The sequence below is a fragment of the Sphaerodactylus townsendi genome, linkage group LG03, assembly GCF_021028975.2.
Source record: "Sphaerodactylus townsendi isolate TG3544 linkage group LG03, MPM_Stown_v2.3, whole genome shotgun sequence".
NCBI classification, from domain to species: domain Eukaryota; kingdom Metazoa; phylum Chordata; class Lepidosauria; order Squamata; family Sphaerodactylidae; genus Sphaerodactylus; species Sphaerodactylus townsendi.
The window spans coordinates 53650985-53671301 of NC_059427.1; the positions used below are offsets into that span (position 1 = coordinate 53650985).

Sequence of the window (20317 nt, forward strand, 5' to 3'; positions counted from 1 at the left end):
TTGCTGCAGCCTTTAGAGATTACTTCAGGATGTACATCTAGAAGCACTGTAAGTATTTTAAAGCAGATGTCAAATGGATTAACTAGCTATTCTATAGGAGTGTAACACTATATGGGTGAGGTTTATTCTAGGACAGACTTAGGTAAAAAGAACTACTAGTACAGTGGCAGAAGTTCTTGTATTTCTCAAGTAACAAGGCTACCTTTTGTCATATGAGTGTTACAGATCCCTATTACCATATTTTATTATCAGTGTCACTGCCATGGGAGTTTACAAGGAAAGATGAACACACCCTGTAGTCACTTTCTCTTTCTTTTGAACCTTCACGCCAATTCCCTCAAGCTAAAAGAGGATCACACAGCAGGTGAGAGGTAACTGATAACACATGTATGCAGACACGGCTTTAGTGAAAAAGAGATTGGAGGAAAATCAAGGCACAAGGTCATGCTTTCCCATAAACTCCATAGTTCCTGAAGCAAAGCTTCTAGTCAGGATGTGACTTCTGTAGAAGTTAACTCTGAGCTCAGAGAGGCAGGATGTCTTGCAGCAAGCACTTGACAGCAAGCAATCCCTTTAGCTTCAGTGCTCAAATTTGTGTCCCTGCATGCATATACATGTCTGACATTTAGTCACAGGCCCTACTCAGCAATCAGAAGAGTAGCCAAGAAACTGAAGTCTCTTTTCAGCAACTTTGCCTTACTCAAGCAGTACTCCCACTTAAGGGGGAGCGAAATGAGGGGGATTAGCCTTATCCGTGAAATAAAGCTCCTGTGTCACCAAATTCATCCCACTTTTTCAGTAATGCACCATTCTGTCAAGATGCATGGTGTGACTAATTTAACCAGCTGCTGTTCAGACTACCTTTGATTCCACTGCACACTGAACACCGACTGTGCATAAGTGGAACATAAAAGCATACTACAAGTAGTCTACCCAAACTACTGTTCCAATCATAAGGCAGGAACAGCAAGCAATGCTTATTTTAGCCCAATTCTTATAATCACTATGTTTGTAGAGAGGTTTAATAGGATCTCTCTGGTCTCCATGCAGTTACACTAGGCTCACTTTTTACTTAGATAGTGCCTGGGAAGTTGAAGCATGGAATACAGAATCCTACCTGTTGCCAGGCACTTGCTGGCATCTCCTGCTGGTGTTACCCGGATGCGATATGGAGAAAGGGGGATATCATCTCCACCATATTTAATACCAATGGAATAGCGACCAGTCTTGTCTGGGATGTAGGTTACAATGTAAGTCCCATCACTGTTGTCATGGATGTGAGCCTTCTTTGGCTTGCCTTCTTGGTCCTGGTTGTCCAAAGGGAAATCACAAATAAATGAGAAGCGGGCTGAAATACCTGAAGTCCTCAAGAGTTATCAGATAAATTATGGATATTAAGCTTTTGAAGAAAGTCATGGGACTGAAACATGGGAAGTTCATTTACAGTTTACATTAGAACGTAGCATCATAAAAATATGGGCGTTACTGTCTATAAAATACTCTAAGAAAAAATGTCATGGCAGTAAGACACTGTAGTCTCTGAGTCTTGCAAAACAGTTGCAAGACTTTGCTTGGAAATGGAGCACTGAACAGACTGTGATTAGCTCCAAAGCAGGTACTGACTGCTTCAGAAAATCTTGTACATGCTCCTCCATGATAGAAACTGCAGACTGGCCTAATTTAAAGTACTTGAAAAAGCAAAGAAATGTTCCCATTATCATGTGCTCCACATCTACTGCATCCTTGATCAGATATACAATCTTTGCCTGAAAATAATTCAAAATAAATACCATATGATGCTTTTGGTATGTTTGGAGGTGGGGGCGATGCAATAGATGCTTTTGAGGAAAGTCTTAGAGGCCTGTAGTATGAAAAGCTGGTCTATGCTATACCAATTTTATTTAACATTTACTGATTTCCTACAACATATCACTAAGGAGGATCCTAGATCCTCTACAATTTTGAGTGATCTTGTACAAAAACTGTCCACGTTTAAGTAAAACTCAGGAGGGAGAAGATGGCTTACATTTATGTTTACTGACAGAAGTTCTTGACCTGCATCTTTAGCATCCACTGCAAACTCAGCAGGCACGCTGGCTGGAATTCCATAGGAGCTAAGTCCTGGCCCATTAGCTGTCACTTTACTGGCATCGTATGTTGGAAGCACCTTGACTTTGAAAGGGCTATTAAAAAGGAGAGCAGTGAATTTCCCCCATGGCAATTCACATAATTAACAACTAGCATAGTAGACATCATACTGCAAGACAATGATGAATATTCAAGGTTACACAAAATGTACTTGTCTGCCATTGACACTGCATTAACTAGCAAATCCAAAAGTTAACTATTAGTGTGTAGGGATCAGGATGAGAGGAGGGTAAAATGCCTGTTGGTTCATTTCCATATTACAGAAGCAAACACTGGGCAATGAAGAATCTGCAAGCACACAGCACTTTGCTGATTCATTTTAAATAATTTTTAACATATCTTGCATTTTCCTCTTGAACACTAAGGGGGAAAGTGCTGGTAACAGGCCTTGTATTACTAAAAAGCAACCAATCTCACACAGAGAGTCCTATTGGCCATCTTCCCAAAGCATGACTGCTTTGTTCTCCCCGAGCTCATTCACCCAAAAACCCAGACAGAAATTCTTACCTTCGAGGAATCTCTTCATCCGCATATTTTACTGATATTGCATATGGGCCTTCTTGCGTAGGTGTGTATGACACTGTGTGAGTGCCATCACCATTGTCAACTATATTAACCGGTTCTGCCAAGCCTAAATAATGGAAACGGCTACTTTTAAAATAATGTATTCAGCCAGATTTCCACTCAAGCATCAGTGTTGAAACGATACAAAGTATGGACACACTTAATTTAAAGCCTTGCAAGCCATTTACACAAACATCTGCATTATGGTCTGATCAGGCAAGCTAATTTGTCCCCATCAACCCTAGTCTGTGACATCACCAATTTGAAGGCAAATCATAAGCAGTTCCTTAGCTGGCTCAGCTCCGACAACTATAAGCTAAGAGCCCCTATCAGGGTGGATGGAACTATTTATTGTTCCAAAATTAGACAGCTGTTTAGGTCTCTTATTGGACATACTTGTATAACAATTCTAATTGAGACAGCATGTTTTACTATTGGATGTAGTTTTGCACCTAATTCATTTGTTAGTGTAAAACTGTTAATGATTTTAGTTATGCTTCATCATGATTCTAAATAATATATATGAGAAAAGCAAAGCTTTGCAAGCACCTCCTAAGTTTTACATGATCTGTTAGATCATGATTTGGAAAAATAAGGCTTACTTTTGACAGTCAACATACACAGGTTTTTATACCTGCAGCCATTCCAGACCATTAGTTATTTGTGATTAGACATACTCGGAGCCACAATTAATATGAGAAGGCGAAAACAAATGCCTGTTGATCAGACAAGGCATGTGTGTTAGAAGAGTAACCAGCCAGCAGCAGAGAAGCCAATGAGAGCAGAGCTCCAACTGCCAATAGGAACAGGATCAGTTAGGAACTGACCCTGGAATTTTGACAGTTGGAAGGTTACAGCTAAGGAGTGGGTTTGCTACACAGGAGGAAGGAATGAGAATAAGAATTTTAATTAAGGCTCTTTATACTGTGTGGGCAAATTAAGTGTCATACAGCCAATGTGATGTGATGGTTAAGAATGTCAGACTCAGGTTCAAATCCACACTCTGCCATGGAAGATTGCTAGGTGACCATGGACAAGCCACATACTTTCAGCCTAACTTTCCTCACAGGATTGTTTTAAGATAAAATATATAAGAGGATAATATAGTAAGCCACTTTGGTTCCCCACTGGGAAGAGAAGTGGTAGATAAATTAAGCAAATACAGTAAGAAAAAAATGATGTGTTTATGTAACACTGTCATCAAAGACTGTCTGGAAAAAGCTTTTCCTTGGTAATCATAATCTGGTAACATCTCTGTTACCTGGTTAAAAAAAATATCAAGTTAGCTTCATCCAGATGCTCTTCTTAAAAAAGAAAATGTAATTTGTCAGAAGTTTACCTCATATCACAGCTATTAGTCACAGGCATGGTGGGGATCATAGTCAAGCCAAATTCTGTTCCACAATATTATTTCTAACTGTAACCCCAGTTAAGTGGGGAAGTGAAGAGTCATAGGTCTAGTGAGGTGAAGTTTTTAAACTGACTCTCCTCAAGAAACATCACAGCAGAGGAGCACTTAATTGAATAATTAGTAATGCAGCCACAATGCAGGAAAGCTCAATTGAGAGAAGCAATTTATAGTTATAAAGCTTACTGAGGATTTCTTGTAAGCACAGGTATTAGTGAAAGTTCAAACCTGTCTCGTTAGATTCACCCTGTGGGTCACCTTTAAAGAAATCTGAAATTGTTTTCAGTGGACTGCGCCATGACTGGGAATCCGTCTCATCAGCTAGAATTAAAAGACTGTTAATTTAGTTATCTGAATGAGGACCTCTAAGTTGTCACTTGTAAGAGATGTTTAGTTTGGAATAATAGAGCCCAGCTAAAACAGCTCTACATGCAACAGCCTTGTTAGTTCCAAATGTCACATTCAGCATAGCCATTCATTCCAGTTAAGAGTTGCCACTTTCTAGGTTGAGCCTGAAGATCTCCTGGAATTGAGGTCCTGTCGACCCTGGAAAAAATGGCTGCTCTGGAGGGTAGACTCCATGGCATTATACCTGTTAAGGCCACTCCCCTCCTCCCATCCAAATCTCCAGGAACTACCCCACCTAGAGTTGGCAAACTCAGTTGGAAGTATATGACCAGTCCTAGAAGTCAAACAATGTTGAACCCAGCACCATTCTTGAAGAGTTCTGGCCTCAGCAAGGAAGATGTTTAACCAGATCTTTTGAAGGCAACTGAAAATTCAGATAGACTATCTTGCTCTTGAATTTTCTAATTTCAAACTCTGCAAACACTTATCAAATATTTCGTACTAGCATCAAATTGAGTTCAGCAATAGGTGGCAGGGCATAGTTTATCATCAGACCAAATACTTTGCAATGCCACACACACACACTTGATTTTAGCCAAAAGGCCGAGAAGCTGTGGGTTCACACAAGGTGCCTCTTTGCTACTATTCAATGCCAACTATCTTCACAGTCTTTGAACCCCAACACATTAGATACTAAATACTGCAGCTTTTGACTATGAACAGCATGCCAGAGTTGAAAGGGATGCAATATCATATTCAAATTGAGCAAGTTTTATTCCAAAACTTGTTTGGAAAAAGAAAAGTTTTGTGGAACCTTAAAAACCAGCAGATTTGTAGCACAAGCTTCCTTGTACTTGAATCCAATCAGTCTTCAGATGGCAGCAAATAAAATACATTTTGATGGTATGGACAAACACATCTGCCATAAGTTCCTGGTCCAAAACCAAAAAAGAGTAGCATAGCTATGCTTTGAATTCAAAATGCAGGTGTTCAGGTTAAAGCCAAACCATTTCAAATATTCGCAGAATTTATTTTTGGTTGTCATGTGTAGCGTAAGAACTCCATTTTCAGCTACAGTTTGGCTAGTTTGATAGTTCAAACCACTGAATATTAGCCAGAATATCAAAAGTGCCTCCAGTGTGGTGCAGTGGTTAAAAGCAGGTGCACTCTAATCTGGAGAACCGGGTTTGATTCCCCACTCTGCAACTTGAGCTACAGAGGCTTATTTATTTATTTATTTATTTATATTTCAAATTTATAGGCCGCCTCTTCCCCAAGGGGCTCGAGGCGGCTTCCAACATGGCTGTTCTCTGACAGCAGCTCCAACAGCATAAATTAACACATTTAAAATCCAGCATAAATTAACACATTTAAAATCCAGCAACAATCATATACAATTTAAACAATAAACCAATAAAACGGTAAAAACGGGCGCCCAATCCCAAGGCTAAAAGGGAGAATTAAATAATAGAAGAGGAAAAGAGGCCGCGGCGCCCTTTGCCAGAATCAACAGTGGGCCCGACCCGGAAATAACAAGGGATGGAGAATGGCAGCCCTCAGTTTTAATTCCGATGTTTCCAGTGGGGGCAAAACCGGCTGGCCAGTTTCTCCAAAAGCCCGTGGAATAGCTCTGTTTTGTGGCCCTGCGGAACTTCACCAAGAAATCTCAGGGCCGGACTGATGAGGTGAAAGTATTCTGTTCAGGTAGGGGCCAGAATAAAGGCCCTGGCTCCGGTTTGTAACCAGCCGCGATCGCTGGCAATGGCGGGGTCAATAGCAGTTCAGCTACACGCTGCCGTAGCGGCCTATTCGTGGGACATATGAGTGTCGCATGTCCCGTAGGTGTTAGGGGCCCCATGCCGCTAAGGTATTAAAGGTTATTACCAACACCTTTGAAGACGCATCCGAACTCCGCACCGGTTGCAGTGCAGACGGTATAGCACAGGGCGATATATGATCTGAATAATCACCACCTGCCAGAAGCCGTGCGCTGCATTCTGGACCAGCCAGCTTCCCGGATCAATACATGCGCCCTGGCGTAAGCTTTTAGTTACAGTAATCTAGCCTCGAGGTGACCGTCGCGATGGATCCACGGTGGCCAGGTCGTCGGTGATAGGGCCAACAGCGCCGCCTGGCTTCATGAAAAAGGCGCCCAACCTGAATCATATGGGCCACCTGGCTTTCCATTGTCAAGGCAGAGTCCAGGGCCCGGACTTCAGGCTGTTGTATTGTGATGTCCGGGGCCAGGAAGTGACCCCTTCCTAGAATAAGAAGGCTGCCGGGAAATCCTCGGAGTCTCGCCTGCCCAGGTAGAGGACCTCCGCCTTTGCTGGATTAAAGCCTTTAACCTGCTCCTGCCTCAAGTCCCAACCAGCGGCCGACTTAAATTCTGTTCATGGTTCAGGGCGGAGAGAGAGTTCGTCCCCTCTCCATCCATCGGTACTGAGCTGCGTCATCCGCATATTGGTGACAGATCAGCCCAAAGCGCCCGCCGCGACCAGCTGAGCAAGGGGTCGACATAGATATTAACTGCGCCGGAAAGCGGCTCCCTGGGGAACCCTTCAGCTAAGTGGAGCTCCTTGGGGAAGCTCCGCCCCCGCGACTACACCTGCTGACCCGTAATCTCTGGAGAAAACAGGCAATCCATTGAAGGGACGGTGCCCCGCGACTCCAGAGGTACGCTGCCAGGCGGATCAACAAAAGGTCATGATGGAGCCACATCAAAGCGCCGCTGTGAGGTCAAGTAACACAAAGCTGTTTTTCATCCCGATCCTAAGCCCGGCCGTACGCGGGAGCATATCTGTGATAGCGATGAGGGTATCTGCGTCCCATGTTAACGGAAACCGACTGGAAGGGGATCGAGCATGATCGCCCTCCAGGAAAACCCTGAAGCTGCTCCCTTTAACACCACTCTCTCAACTACCTCTTCCCAGGAACGACAAGTTGGCAAACGGGACGTAATGGTGGCCAGATCGCTCCAGTGATCTAAAGCGTTACGGTGCTTAATATGGGCGGACCATCGCCTCCTCCTTCAACCCACCCGGAAACACTCCTTGCTCAAAGGGAGCAGTTGACTATATTCAACAGGTAATGTGCGGTAACTCCTCCCGGCAAGCTTTTATCCAGCCGTGGGAGGGGCACGGATCAGAAGGACAGATATTGAAGTAGGTCTAACAGCAGCTAGGGCCCTGTCAACATCGGACTTCGCCAGCTGGGTAAGGGAAAACCGTCAAGTTTGGACCCAAAGACGGCTTAAGGAGCTCTCGAAGTTCCTTTACTGTATCCAATTGTGGTCGGAAGGTCCGGCGGAGAGACGCTGAATTTTATCTGCAAAGAAGCTCTTGAATGCCTCACAGCCAATTGCCAATTGAGAATTTAAGACCCTCCACCAAAGAGGCAGGGATCGCATCAACCGGGGCCAATTGTGTCAAGCGGGAGCTAGCAGATGCAGGGAGGAGAGAAATACCGTGACAACCTCATAGGCTTTCATAACGCCCTATAAGTTGTTCGCCAATTGGCCGTGAGACTCCACACCGCCTTCTGAGTTCCTGCTTTGGCGCAGCTCCTCGGCATAAGGAGTCGTTGTGAAACGTAGCTTAGAGTGGCTTCTGGGGAAGTACCTCGAATATATGCCTCCGCGAGTTGGCGACACGAGGGCGAAGAATTATCTGGTGAACCATATTAGCTTGTGCACTCCAAACACAGCGCCAGCTGGGCATCCGCTGAACAGCTCGAGCCTCAGCCCCACCCAATTTCACAGGTGCTTGCCGTCAGGAGATTGTAGTCTCTGCAGCGTATATAACTCCAAGCTCTTTCTTACTCTTCTTCACCTACTCGTATCTCTCAATTCTTTTGGAATTGGCCCTGCTCCAGCCACCAGAGCCTCCTTAGCCTACAGGCTGGGCCTACCTCCTTATAGTATTTCTACTCAGTTCTCAAGCACCTAACACGCTTTGGAGCCAAAGGCAGCCAAGCATCCTCACCCACAATCTACTCCTATACAACATTTGATCAGTTCTAATGGTTATCATGACTTCATTAACATCTGGAACCCTACCTGTACGGCAAACATTATCCAGTTCAGCTAGTTGATACCAGAGACACGCTTGTAGTGTATACCATGAGAAACTAACTTATTTTAAGTCCAAAACCTTTCAGCCTCCGCATATTTCTGCAGTGGCATGTCCATCTCTTCCTCACTATTTTGAAACAACGTAAAAATTCTAAACTACAGATCGTAGGATGATCATTTCATTTTAGCATAAGTCAATCACATGACCTCAAATAGAGGAGCAGCAGTGGCGTAGTGGTTAAGAGAGCAGGTGTAAATTTCTGGTGAACCGGTTTGATTTCCCACTCCTGTCAGCCAAGGAGCTACGGAGGCTTATCTGGGGAATTCAGATTAGCCTGTACACTTCAACATTACGCCAGCTGGGTGATCCCAAGAAGCCCACAAATTTTGGAGCTCTCAACTCCACCTACCACAGGATGTTTGAGCCAGAGGGGAGAGGAAAGGAGTTTGTAAGCCTCTTTTGAGCCTCGGTGCAGAAAAGAGGATATAATCCAAATCTTCTTTCTAGATCCCTCCGTTCTTAATGGTTGCACAATTGGCCTCAATTTAATTTGGTTTTCCAATAGGGCCAATAAATACAGCTGGTAGAAGCATCTTGATCCTCAACTGCTCAACCCATTGAAATGGTTATTAATATTCAAACGTTACCCTAAACGAAATTACTAGTTCAAGACTGTACACTTTGATATTTCATTTGACACTTCTAGTTTAACTCTTGTCATTTAAAGAATTTAAGCAAACAGTACACTGAAGTGATGTTATTTATATACTTCAAATGAATTACACATATAAATACACATTTATTAATATGCGTCAATAGTTAGACAAGGAACATATTACCTCTGACCCGCCACCGTAACGGGGCTATCTCCTTGCTGGTATTGACAATAAGTTTATCTGAGGGGATTTGGTTAACTGCTGTTCCCAGACCAGGTCCAGCAACTTTCACTTTGTAGGGGTCAATGACATCTTTCACAGGAACTCTGAATGGGCTGCCTGCAGGTGACACAAAAATGTTAACAGTATGTACACAGGTGTTAGTGGTAGCAGCCACTCTCAGCCCAATAGCCCTTGGGAGTCCAAATAATGATGATTCAGGCAGGAACTGGGGTTTTTGTTTTGCCATCAAGTTACAGTTGACTTACAGCAATGCTGTAGGGTTTTCAAGGCAAGAGACAATCAGAGGTGATGCCACTGCCTGCTTCCAAGTCACGTCCCTGGTATTCTTTGTATCCAAGTACACAAGCTTCAGGGCCAACCCTAAGCGTTTTGAGATCAGGCTAGCTCACATATCGCGGAATTGGGCTATGCTGCATTCCCCAACGATGCAACCTTAAAGTGTCATATTATGTCTTGGGCTTTGAGATATGGCAGTGCAGGCCTGGGATCCCAATGAGAGCATCAACAACCTCACAATCTTCTAGACCCTCCCTAGTCTCCCTGGAAGTTCCTGCTTAGGCTACCAAAATTACAGCACTGTCTATCCCAGTATCTGCTAGTCCCTATACACTAAGGGTTTTGAATGTCCGACAACGAACTCCCAGCCAATGGGTGCACAGGACTCCCATTGGTTGGAACTGCAGCCCTTGAATTCCAACCACCCCCTACCTCCCTTCCTTCCTAAGACCTGCAGGCTGAGGCAGGCTGTGTTCTTCCCTATGCCATGCAAGGCTTAGGAAACAAGGAGGTAGCGTTCCTAACTCCATGCAGGCTTAGCTAGAACTGGGACCGCTGCTCTGAGCTTCCCACATTGCACAGGGCTTGAAAACAAGTGCTCTGCCCATCCATCTAGAGCCCATTTTACTTCATTTTAAAATGGGCTTTACTTTTAGTAATACATATTTGGGACAAAAATGTAATTGACAATTATATTAATCAAATTCAGTGTAAGCCAAGCCAGTCTAAACCATCTTCCTTTTAATATACTTCTAAATTCAAGCCAACTCATGCAAAGTGATCTGTGACTGCCAATGTAATGTTGTGATTAAGAGTGGTGGACTTGAATCTGGAGAACTGGGTTTGGTTCCCCACTCCTCCACAGCAGTGGCAAACTCTTATCTGGTGAAGTGAATTTGTTTCCCTACCCCCAATAATTTGGCTTGTGGGAAACCACAGTCACAGTTCTTCAAAACTCTCAGCTCATTTAGCTGTCAGCATGGCCAATTGGCCATGCTGGTAGGGGCTGATGGGAATTGTAGTTCCTGAACATCTGGAGAGCCGCAGGTTCCCTGCCCCTGCTCGAACCCAACCTACTTTACAAAGTGTCTGCTGTGGGAAGAGAAAGGGAAGGAGTTAATAATCTGCTTTGAGATTCCTTACAGGAGAGAAAAGTAGGATATAAATCCAAACTCTTCTCTTCTGAGCATAGCAGTCATCAATAGATAGCTATGTTGTAGTGTTATCTACTCAAGCCTGCCTGCTTCATCTCCTCAGATCTGCCCATCTGTAGTCTGGCCTTCTTTCTAAAGAGCTGAAGACAGTATATCTACATTATGCCTTCTTATCCTCAAAATCCTGTCAGGTAAGTAAGCAGAGACTTTACCATCATGATGGCAGAGCAAAGGCAGTCAATTTACTCCAAATAAGGTCAGCTGTTTCTAACAGAGTGAACCCCCAAAGCTTTACCCTCTACTTCAATATGTGTTACCTATAAGGCCGCTAAAATATTTTAAATTACTGCCTAGCATATTAAGCTTTGGTTTCCTAGGCAATAAATTAGGTCTCCGTTATAAAGGAAGTTTTGACAGTTTTCTAGCGAGGAAGCTATGCTGACCACTAAACTGTGATTAACAGTTCGATAGTGAAGCCGTTAAACTTAGAAATTTAAATACTCCAAACAGCATTTGATAGATAAGGAGATTACAGCAGCAGCTGCCCCAAATGCCACTAATTCGTTAGAGACATTAATCAAGAACAGAGTATTAAAAGGTTAGCCTGTTCCTAACTCCAGCTTCAGGTTTTTCAGGTTCTCTAATTTTCTCATGTATTATGAATGAGTACTTAGTTACACATTTATCATACCCCTCCTTCAACAGATTCTGCACACTGCACTGCACAGTTCTCTTCTTCCTCCATTTTATCCTCCCAACTTACTTGCAACTAGTCACCCAGTTTGGTTAGGGTTGCCAAAGTGGCCTGGAGAAAAATGTCCTGTCCCTCTAATAGAGGTTGATAACGGAACTAGCAGTAAAGCAAATTTTATGAACAAATAAAATGGGCTTCACACAACTGTTGATAGGTTAAGTGCACCCATTGAGAGGGGCAATCCCTCCTGTCTTCCTTTTCCACTTGGCTAATGTTTGCGATTTTGCTCCCTCTCTGACTGCTTCTCTCTCTCATGCTCACATATACACACACTCTCATCCCCAGGGGGGTTGCTCTGCTCCCAACAATGGATTATTTTCCTCACCCTTTATTCTTTTGCTGCTCTGTATTTCATCCTGCCCCCACCCCACCCCGCCATGTGCAGGATCTGCACTTGGTTTGTCTCCTGTGCCCAAAAAGTTGCCTCAGGTGCATATCTTGGTCAAATGGGCCGAGGAAGGAAAGGAAGGAGGGAATGAAGAACCAACCACCTTTCAGTTATGAGGCCCAGGGGAAAAGGTAGCGGGAAGGCAGCCAGCAAACACTGCAGCAGTTGGATTTATCACACACTTCAGCAGTTTGAGCTGTTTGGGCGCCTCACTCCCAAACCACGTCTGCTGGAGATGTCACGAGTCTCACCCATGTGTGGCGATTGGCTAGGATTGTGTCCCAGTGATTGGCTGGGAGTGGGGAGTGAATCATCAGAGCAGTTCTGTGCCTCAGCAGTTGGAGCCGTCGCTATCACAAACCTCACCCACAAAGACCCATGCACTGGAGCCGTTGCTCACCAGCGAGTGGTGATTGGTTAAACGTTCATCGGCACCACCCAACCAGGCTCTTATTCAATTATAGAAATGTTATTTATCTCCATGCCATGAAAAGCTTCAACTGCCTATTTCCACAGAATAAGCCACAACTAAAGAGAAAGAACATTTTCCCCAGACCTCTTGGCATCCTTCAATCTGAGTCACAGCTGTGTGTGGCTTTAAATTCAGCTATTCCTAGTCTACAAGAATGGGTCAAACCTTTATTATTAATCTTTGAGAAATCTGAGGTCTTACCAGGGATATGTTCTCCTCCATAGGTTATGTTGACATCATAGTCTCCTGGAACATACGGAATATATTCTGCACTGCAGCTGCCATCTTTGTTATCTTTACAGCTTATTTTTGACTCTGATGGCCCTTCAACTGTTATCCCAAGACCACCAATCCCAGCACCCCTGCAGAAGAAAAAAAGGTGAAAACCACCATGCTTATATTGTCAGAATGCTTTGTTCCCTTAAACCCAATTTGTTGGGTTCTACAACGGCAACGAAATTTGCATTTCACCTGTCAGTGGCGCCATTTGTCAATTAAGCAGTGGACAAATATTGCAGGCACCTTTAACGTATATGAGTTTCAGTGGCGACATCTTCAGCTTAACCTGCAGAATTCTGAAGTCATGCAATGACCTTAAGCACAGGTTACCATATGCAATGACCTTAAGCACAGGTTACCATATGCAAAAAAAAAATAAATCAATGAAAGGTGTTAAGAATACTGCCAGTTTCAAAGAGTAGCAGGCTGGTCTGCAATAGAACAACTAGATTTGAGTCCAGCAGTACCTTAGAGACCAACAAGATTTTCAAGGGTATGAGCTTTCACAAGTCCCTTCAGCAGATAGTGCAAACACCATCTGTGGCAATGACAAGAGTATTTAGAGTGTTGTGCTCTCTCATCTCATGGCACGTCTGTTAGACAGCTTTATTTTTCAAGAAAGATGCGACACATTCAGTCTACATGTTTTCACTCATCAACAAGTATGGCTTAATTTCCCATGTGAATATCTCACATTAAAAGTAAAAAAGATTTACCGTGTAACAACAGTAAATGGATTTGGTTTGTTGGTGAAGGCTTCTTTTAGCCCAGTTCCTTCAGCCAATACACGAGAAGGATGACACCCTTCAGTGACATCAACTTTGAAAGGACTGTTTGGAACAGGCACATTATCATAGGTCAGTTCAACTGTGTGAGGACCTGCAGGAAGAAGTAGAAGGTTATTCTTTTGGAGCATCCTGAAGCTATCTGTCTCGTTGTCAGTGCTATTGCTTAGTAAAACTCAATCCCTCCAGAAGCGAAAAAGTAGAAGCATTTACCTTTCTCATATGGAGTAAACTCTACTGCATATGTCCCATCAGCATTGTCCTTGATGAGACAGTCTGTGGAAGCTCCAGAGGGATTTACAATTTGAGCTCCAATATGGTCTCCACCAGTTTTGGTTAAGGGTCTGGCATCTACAGTGAAATCTGTCATCGCTTCACGGAAGACATCTACAGAGTAAACATTTTGAAGAGCTGCACTAAGCGGAGCCATGTTTGGCACACACATACATACAGTTTATTGAAACTGGCTCTGCCATTCCAGTGCAAGTGAACAAGTCCTCACAAACATCACCCACCCATTATTATCAAGGCATTTCTACAACCAGCTCCCAATGTACAAAATAGCAACTTAGTCTTTTGAAAAGTATAAGATTCTTCCTGAGAAAGCATGTATCTGAGCATACATTCTGTATTCCCATTACTTTAACTCACAGCACTTCTTGGAATTTGCCTTTAAGCAGATTAAAAGAATACCAACCTTTCCCTTCAATTCCTGGTCCAAACACTTTGACTTTGCTTGTGTCTACAGCTGGATCAACTTTGACCCGTGCAGGAAAATTTGGCACTGGCTCTCCATCATATTTCATCTGGAGTGTATGCATCCCAGCAGATTTAGGCACATATGAAACTGCGTAGGTTCCATCTTTGTTATCTTGAACTTCAACATCAGCTTTAGAACCAGAATCAGACACTGCTTCCATAGCCAGCTTTCCAGGTCCAGCTTCTGAGCAATCCACATTTAGCAGTCCAGCTTCACCTACTTTACCATGCTCCAGTCCAGGGCCTGTGGCAACTACTTTTGAAGCATCAAATGGAATTTCAACATCTGCTTTAAAAGGGGAGCCAGGAATATGGACTTCTTCAAAGAGGATATTCACAAGGTATTCACCAGGTTTGGTAGGCAGGTAAGACACTGAGCATGTTCCATCACCATTATCTGAGCATTCGATTTTAGCTTCACATGGACCTTCCACTGTTAACCCTAGACCACCTGTTCCAGCTCCTTTGGTATCTATTGTGAATTCTGCTGGTTTTCCTACAAGGCCACCTTGAAGGCCTGGACCATAGGCTTTCACCTAGAAGAATAACACATTTACATATTTCCCATAATCAGTGTCAGTCAGTCCTATATTTTAAGCAGCCTGAACGCCAAATTAGCTTAATTTCAAATTAATGTGTAATATCTATATAAAGGGCACTGTTGTGGCATAGTTCGCCTCATTAGCCAACTGCCACCTCTTATCAAACTGATTCTCATTAGTCTAATTGATTTTGAAAGTAGGAGGGCACAGCTGATTAGCAAAACCAAAGCTAGAGGACTTATATTTGGGACACTGTTAGACCCCAAATATGCAAGATGTTACATTGTGATTTTTAGTTAAATTATCTCAATGGGAAACATAAAAGAAGGAATAAACTTATTGATCATGAGTAACATAAAGTTCAATGTAGCCTACAGGTTTTTTGGGCATGACAATACATTCTTTTGAGATGTGTATATCAATTATCTAGGCTATCAGTGACAATACTGTGTTACATTTCTTGCTGCACAGTAGAAGGTGCAATAAATTCTAAGATGTGCCTATGAATTCTAAAAAGTGTGGCTATACATTCTAAAATGTGGTTTGCACACTTAAATCTGGACTGCAGTTACTAGCTTCACAACCCTCCAAAAAAGAAAACAAGTGCTAATTTCCATATTCATCATATTGTTTAAGAAAACAGATTCTGGTAGATTTAAAAGCATTTATCAAGAAGTTCCATCAACTTACTTTAACCTGCCTTAAGCTATGCAAAACAGATTCTGAACTAGGCACAAATCTAAGAATTGCAAACAGTTTATTAGCTCTTTCCATGTCTCACATTTAAAGATAGTATAGAGAAGAAGCATAAAACACATCTAGAACATTTTTATGCAGCATTTACACACAATTTAGTATTCCCCAGGGCAATAACCAAAGCCATTCCTTCTAAAAGTACACAATATAATCTATGGCATATCTCAAGCAATAAGAACCCCAACATCTCATTCCATGGACCATGGGTGAGCAATGCCTTTACCTTAGATGGATCTGGTGGCAGAGTAGCCTCCACAGTGTATGGACTTCCTGGAACGGGATTACCATCGTAACTTACATCAACAACATGCATCCCTTCTTCCCTTGGGATATACTTTGCAGAGCTGCATTCTTTGCCTACCACTGGCTCCACTAAGCATGGTAAAGCTTTCTGTGTTGGTCCAAAAATGGCCACATCAACTTTTCCCTGTCCACCAGCTCCTTTGGTGTCAATCAGGAATTCTTGATCCTTCCCTACTTCGACTCCTTAAAGAGACAAAAAGCAGTCTGTTTCAGCAATTTATCTTTACATTATTTATTTATTTATTTATTTATTTATTTATTTATTTATTTATTTATTTATTTATTTATTTATTGTATTTATAAACCGCCCTCCCCTGGGCGGTTTCATGCGAGACAAAGCTATTTTTATTTTTATTTATTTTTTATTTATTTTTTATTATTTTATTTATTATTATTTTATTTATTTTTATTTATTATTGTATTTATAAACCGCCCTCCCCTGGGCGGTATCATGTGAGACAAAGCTATTACAATCTTTTCTTATGCTAAACATGTTAGAGCTATATCCCCTACAGGGCCTTTAATTCTTTTTAAAAAGCTCACTGATGCTATTATAGCAGAAGTAGCTTCAGCAAGATTTGGGTATGGGTTTTAAATCAGAAGTGGCCTGATTTAACAGAACTCTTATCAGGAAAGCTTCTTTTCCTTCCACAATTTTAGTGATACTGAATACCTCAGTTGCATTAAAAGGAACTTGTAAAAATATTAAGCCAAAATTGACCTTCAGTACTTGGATGAGTAACGTTCACTTCAAGTATTGGCCTTAAACAGGCTGAAGCAAACCTACCAATTACAGGGTAATATATTAAGCAATAATGTGCTCTGCCCCATAATTTTTTCAACAACAAGTTGACAGTGGTTCTAAATTCAGATGCTTAAGTGGTAGCTGAACCTTCATTTTGGATCACTCAACCTAGCTTATTATACTATAGTTGCATTCCATTCCTCACTGGTTTTCTAATTGTGAGCTGATAAACAAATTCAGATTAGTTCACTTACTGTTTTCCAGGTCATTGATTTTAATTTTGCTCAGGTCAAGTGGAGCTGCAACACCCACAGTAAATGGACTTTTAGGAATAGGGTCACCACCATAGGTCACTAGAACTTTCATGTTACCCTACAGAGGTTGAACAAATTCAAATGTCAATACTTGAGACCAATATTAGTAGCCTAAACTTCAAATACTTAATATTCATCAGTATTCCTCAACTTTCCTTTGACCACTTTCATAAGTCAGGGAAGTAGAAACTGCACCTTAGGAGGAGGAGGAGTTTGGATTTATAACCCACATTGCTCTCCTGTAAGGAGACTCAAGGTAGCTTACAAACTCCTTTCCTTCCCTCTCCCCACAACAGAAACCTTGTGAGGTAAGTGGAGCTGAGAGAACTGTGACTAGCCCAAGGTCACCCAGTAGGAATGTAGGAGTGTGGAAACACATCTGGTTCACCAGATAACGCTCTGCCATTCAGGTGGAGGAGTGGGAAATCAAAGCTGGTTCTCCAGATTAGAATCTACTTGCTCTTAACCACTACACCACAATGGCTCCAGATTACTTCCAGATTCTTTTCAACTTCCCACAGGGCACAAGTACACAATAGCAAAAAGCAGTTAAATGCTCAGTAGCAGGAATTCTGACAGAGACAGCAAATGCTTTTGTTTGCACACACCTTTAACATCAGAATTTGCATGTGGCTAAATGATATATACTCTGGCTAAGACGCTAGTCTTCTCTAGTGCGTTTTAGCTAAAAATCTATAACCATGTCCATGTTTTACCAACTCTGTCTTTGGCCAATTCTTAACCTGCTCTGGTGAAATATCATTGTTACATGAAATTCAAAGAATAGCCAGTTATTTCATCAGCTAGCTGAAGTAATGGTTTGCATGTTATGCAAGAATCAAGCATAACACACACATTAATTGAATTTTGAAGTAGAATTAAGTGTTGTACACAGTCGAATTATGGCTTTATCTCATGAGTACTATCTCATCATACATGTACTACTTTTGGGATCTATACACAGAGACACCCATACCCAAAATATTCTTATTTTAGGCACTTGAACCTTTAAAGTTACAAATTAATAACAAGAAATTTAATTGGTTAGGAGCACCATTTATGATTCAAAGACTTAGCGAAGGTTTTAGGCTTACAGAGGTTTACTTGCGAATCTGCACAGTTTGAGCCCAACAGACTAAAACTATACAGATAAATACTCTGTATACAATAAGAACTTGCCCAGTCCGAAGTCTGCCTCAGACCAAAACATGACCATAATTTAGTTTTCGGTGTTCACATTTACTAAGTCACTTGCCTACTACCATCTGAACTGCACCTAATCTCACTTCTCAAGATTAATGGGTTTCATTTTGTTGCTTCTGTGTAGAAGATTAATTAGGTGCCAGGATACAAGTAGTGTTCACTGCCTAGAAACTGCCAGGCAGCCATCTACAAAGTTCCCATATGGGCACAAGATTAATGCCTCCAGGATCTTTGGGCTGCCTTTGTTCCATTTCTGTGGAACACTAATAAACTAGAGGGAGCAGAACAGGCTACAGAAAAGACACTTTGAAATTCAGATTTTTCAGCCAGACTACTTGGGCTTGGGCCAACAAAGCATAACATATTAACTTGCCATGACTAAGGTGCATATCATGTTATAGTTCTACAACTTAATTCTTTGGATAAGAGTTGGAGAATGAAAGTTAAGTTTTCTCAAGGCTCTAAGTAGTTCAATAGCTACTATTTGTCACTGCTATATTTACTATTTGACAGAGTAAAGCCTGCAATATTTGCTTACTCCACCCCTTTAGTTAAGCCTGATCATTCACCCTTCCCCCAACAGAGCTCTTGCCAGGTCAGCCTCAAAAATACAGCTGTACATATGGTGCACTGCTCAAACACAGCAGTATTTCTTAACAGTAACACCACCTACTATAATTTTCATTCCCTGACAGAATGTTGGCCAAGCGCCCTCAGTCAACTTCCTGAATTTATCTCTAGTTCCTTCATCTAAGTGCCAGTCCAGAGGCTAAGTTACAGAAGTAATCCAGTGTGCCAGAGTTGGTCTATGTGTTACACAGAATGAGGGGGAAGAACTCAAGACTGTGCCACTTCAGACTACAGGAAAAAAAATACAAAAAACACTTTCAACATACTTAGCCCATCAGGAAGATATATTTGGGATAATGCTAGGGTAAGTCTGCCACTTTCCCACAAGCAAAGAATCCTGAACCGTAAATCTGAATGAATCAGCATGAGTCAACAAGATTCATGAGTTCATGAGAGAATATGACAAATATAAAATGACAGTTGGGATGTGAACTGAGAAAGGGAGGAAGAGGAACATGCTCTGCTGATAAACTGGAAAAAGGTTGTAGAAACCAAATAGTTGATACTGTTCCTTCAGATAGGGGATAACTTCTGTTCAGTAACACAGAGCCTAACAGGACTCAAAGTATGGCAAGTTTTGAAACCAGTTCCCCTTTCACTAGATACTGAGCAATTGTATGTCCTGTCCATTTTAAGTGCATACTTTATAGATCTCTTTTTGGTCTTCAGACACCCAATGCAGAGGTGTGGGCCTTTTGGGCAAGCACTGGGTAGATAAAACACTCCAGTTCCTATAGGAACAGGCATGATACATCCTAGGGAGAAGGATCCAAGCAGGCAGGTAATCCTCCGTGATTCCAATAATGTTCACTCACCGACACAAATACAAGCCTATATCTAATATAGTCAACCCAGAATTCTACCACTTTGTGTAATGGGTAGAATGGCTTTTTAGCTTCTATAAGCACATAAATAGCATGCATTTTGGAAAAGCTTAGAATGTACAATAACCAAGCTACAGGAATTAAGGTTTCCAACCATATTTTAGAATAAAGCCCCTCAAACACATCCTGCTTTTACAAAGCACTGCAGTACACAGCAGCACTGTTTCAGAAGTCATAAAGTTTGTTTCCATCTGTACCTGCCAATGTTCACGAGAATTGTGCCAGAGACAGCTACAAAGATCCAATTAAAGCAGAATCATGGCAGTACAGACATTTCAAATTTGTTTGGGATGGACAGGAGACTCAAATGGTCACTGCCAATGTGAAAGACTACAGGTTTTAGGCGTAGAGGCCACCTTTTGGTAATAGTCACAAATATCAGACCCGTAGTACCAAAAGCTGAAGCAAAAGCCACCTCTTGAGCTGTACAAGAATTGAATGGAGGATGTGGGAACTGTTCTGGAATTAATTGCCAAGTGAGGTTTGAGTTTGCTGCCAGTTTGAATGTGATGAAGAGTTTACAAAGGAATATCACACAAGCCTACAAAGCTATCAGCAACCATGACAACTCCCAGAAGCAAAGTTGCTGAAAATAACCATTTGGAATGGGAGCAAAATAATTGAGCTTTGGAT

At 42.1% G+C, this 20317-nt stretch overlaps 1 protein-coding gene across 2 annotated transcripts in view; it reads right to left on the reverse strand.

Moving 5' to 3' along the window:
* FLNB (filamin B) overlaps positions 1-20317 on the reverse strand; it is a 94020-nt gene that overhangs the window by 21134 nt on the left and 52569 nt on the right. The window contains exons 19-30 of one of the 2 annotated variants that reach the window (XM_048488012.1): positions 16908-17025; positions 15829-16091; positions 14246-14843; positions 13762-13935; positions 13480-13642; positions 12686-12846; positions 9381-9536; positions 8365-8373; positions 4349-4441; positions 2656-2779; positions 2027-2183; positions 1118-1307 (exon numbers count right to left, since the gene is read on the reverse strand). In XM_048488012.1, the coding sequence (XP_048343969.1) occupies positions 1118-1307; positions 2027-2183; positions 2656-2779; positions 4349-4441; positions 8365-8373; positions 9381-9536; positions 12686-12846; positions 13480-13642; positions 13762-13935; positions 14246-14843; positions 15829-16091; positions 16908-17025 (2206 nt within the window). The remainder of the gene's footprint in view (positions 1-1117; positions 1308-2026; positions 2184-2655; positions 2780-4348; positions 4442-8364; positions 8374-9380; positions 9537-12685; positions 12847-13479; positions 13643-13761; positions 13936-14245; positions 14844-15828; positions 16092-16907; positions 17026-20317) is intronic. The other variant, XM_048488013.1, reaches the window with a different exon arrangement.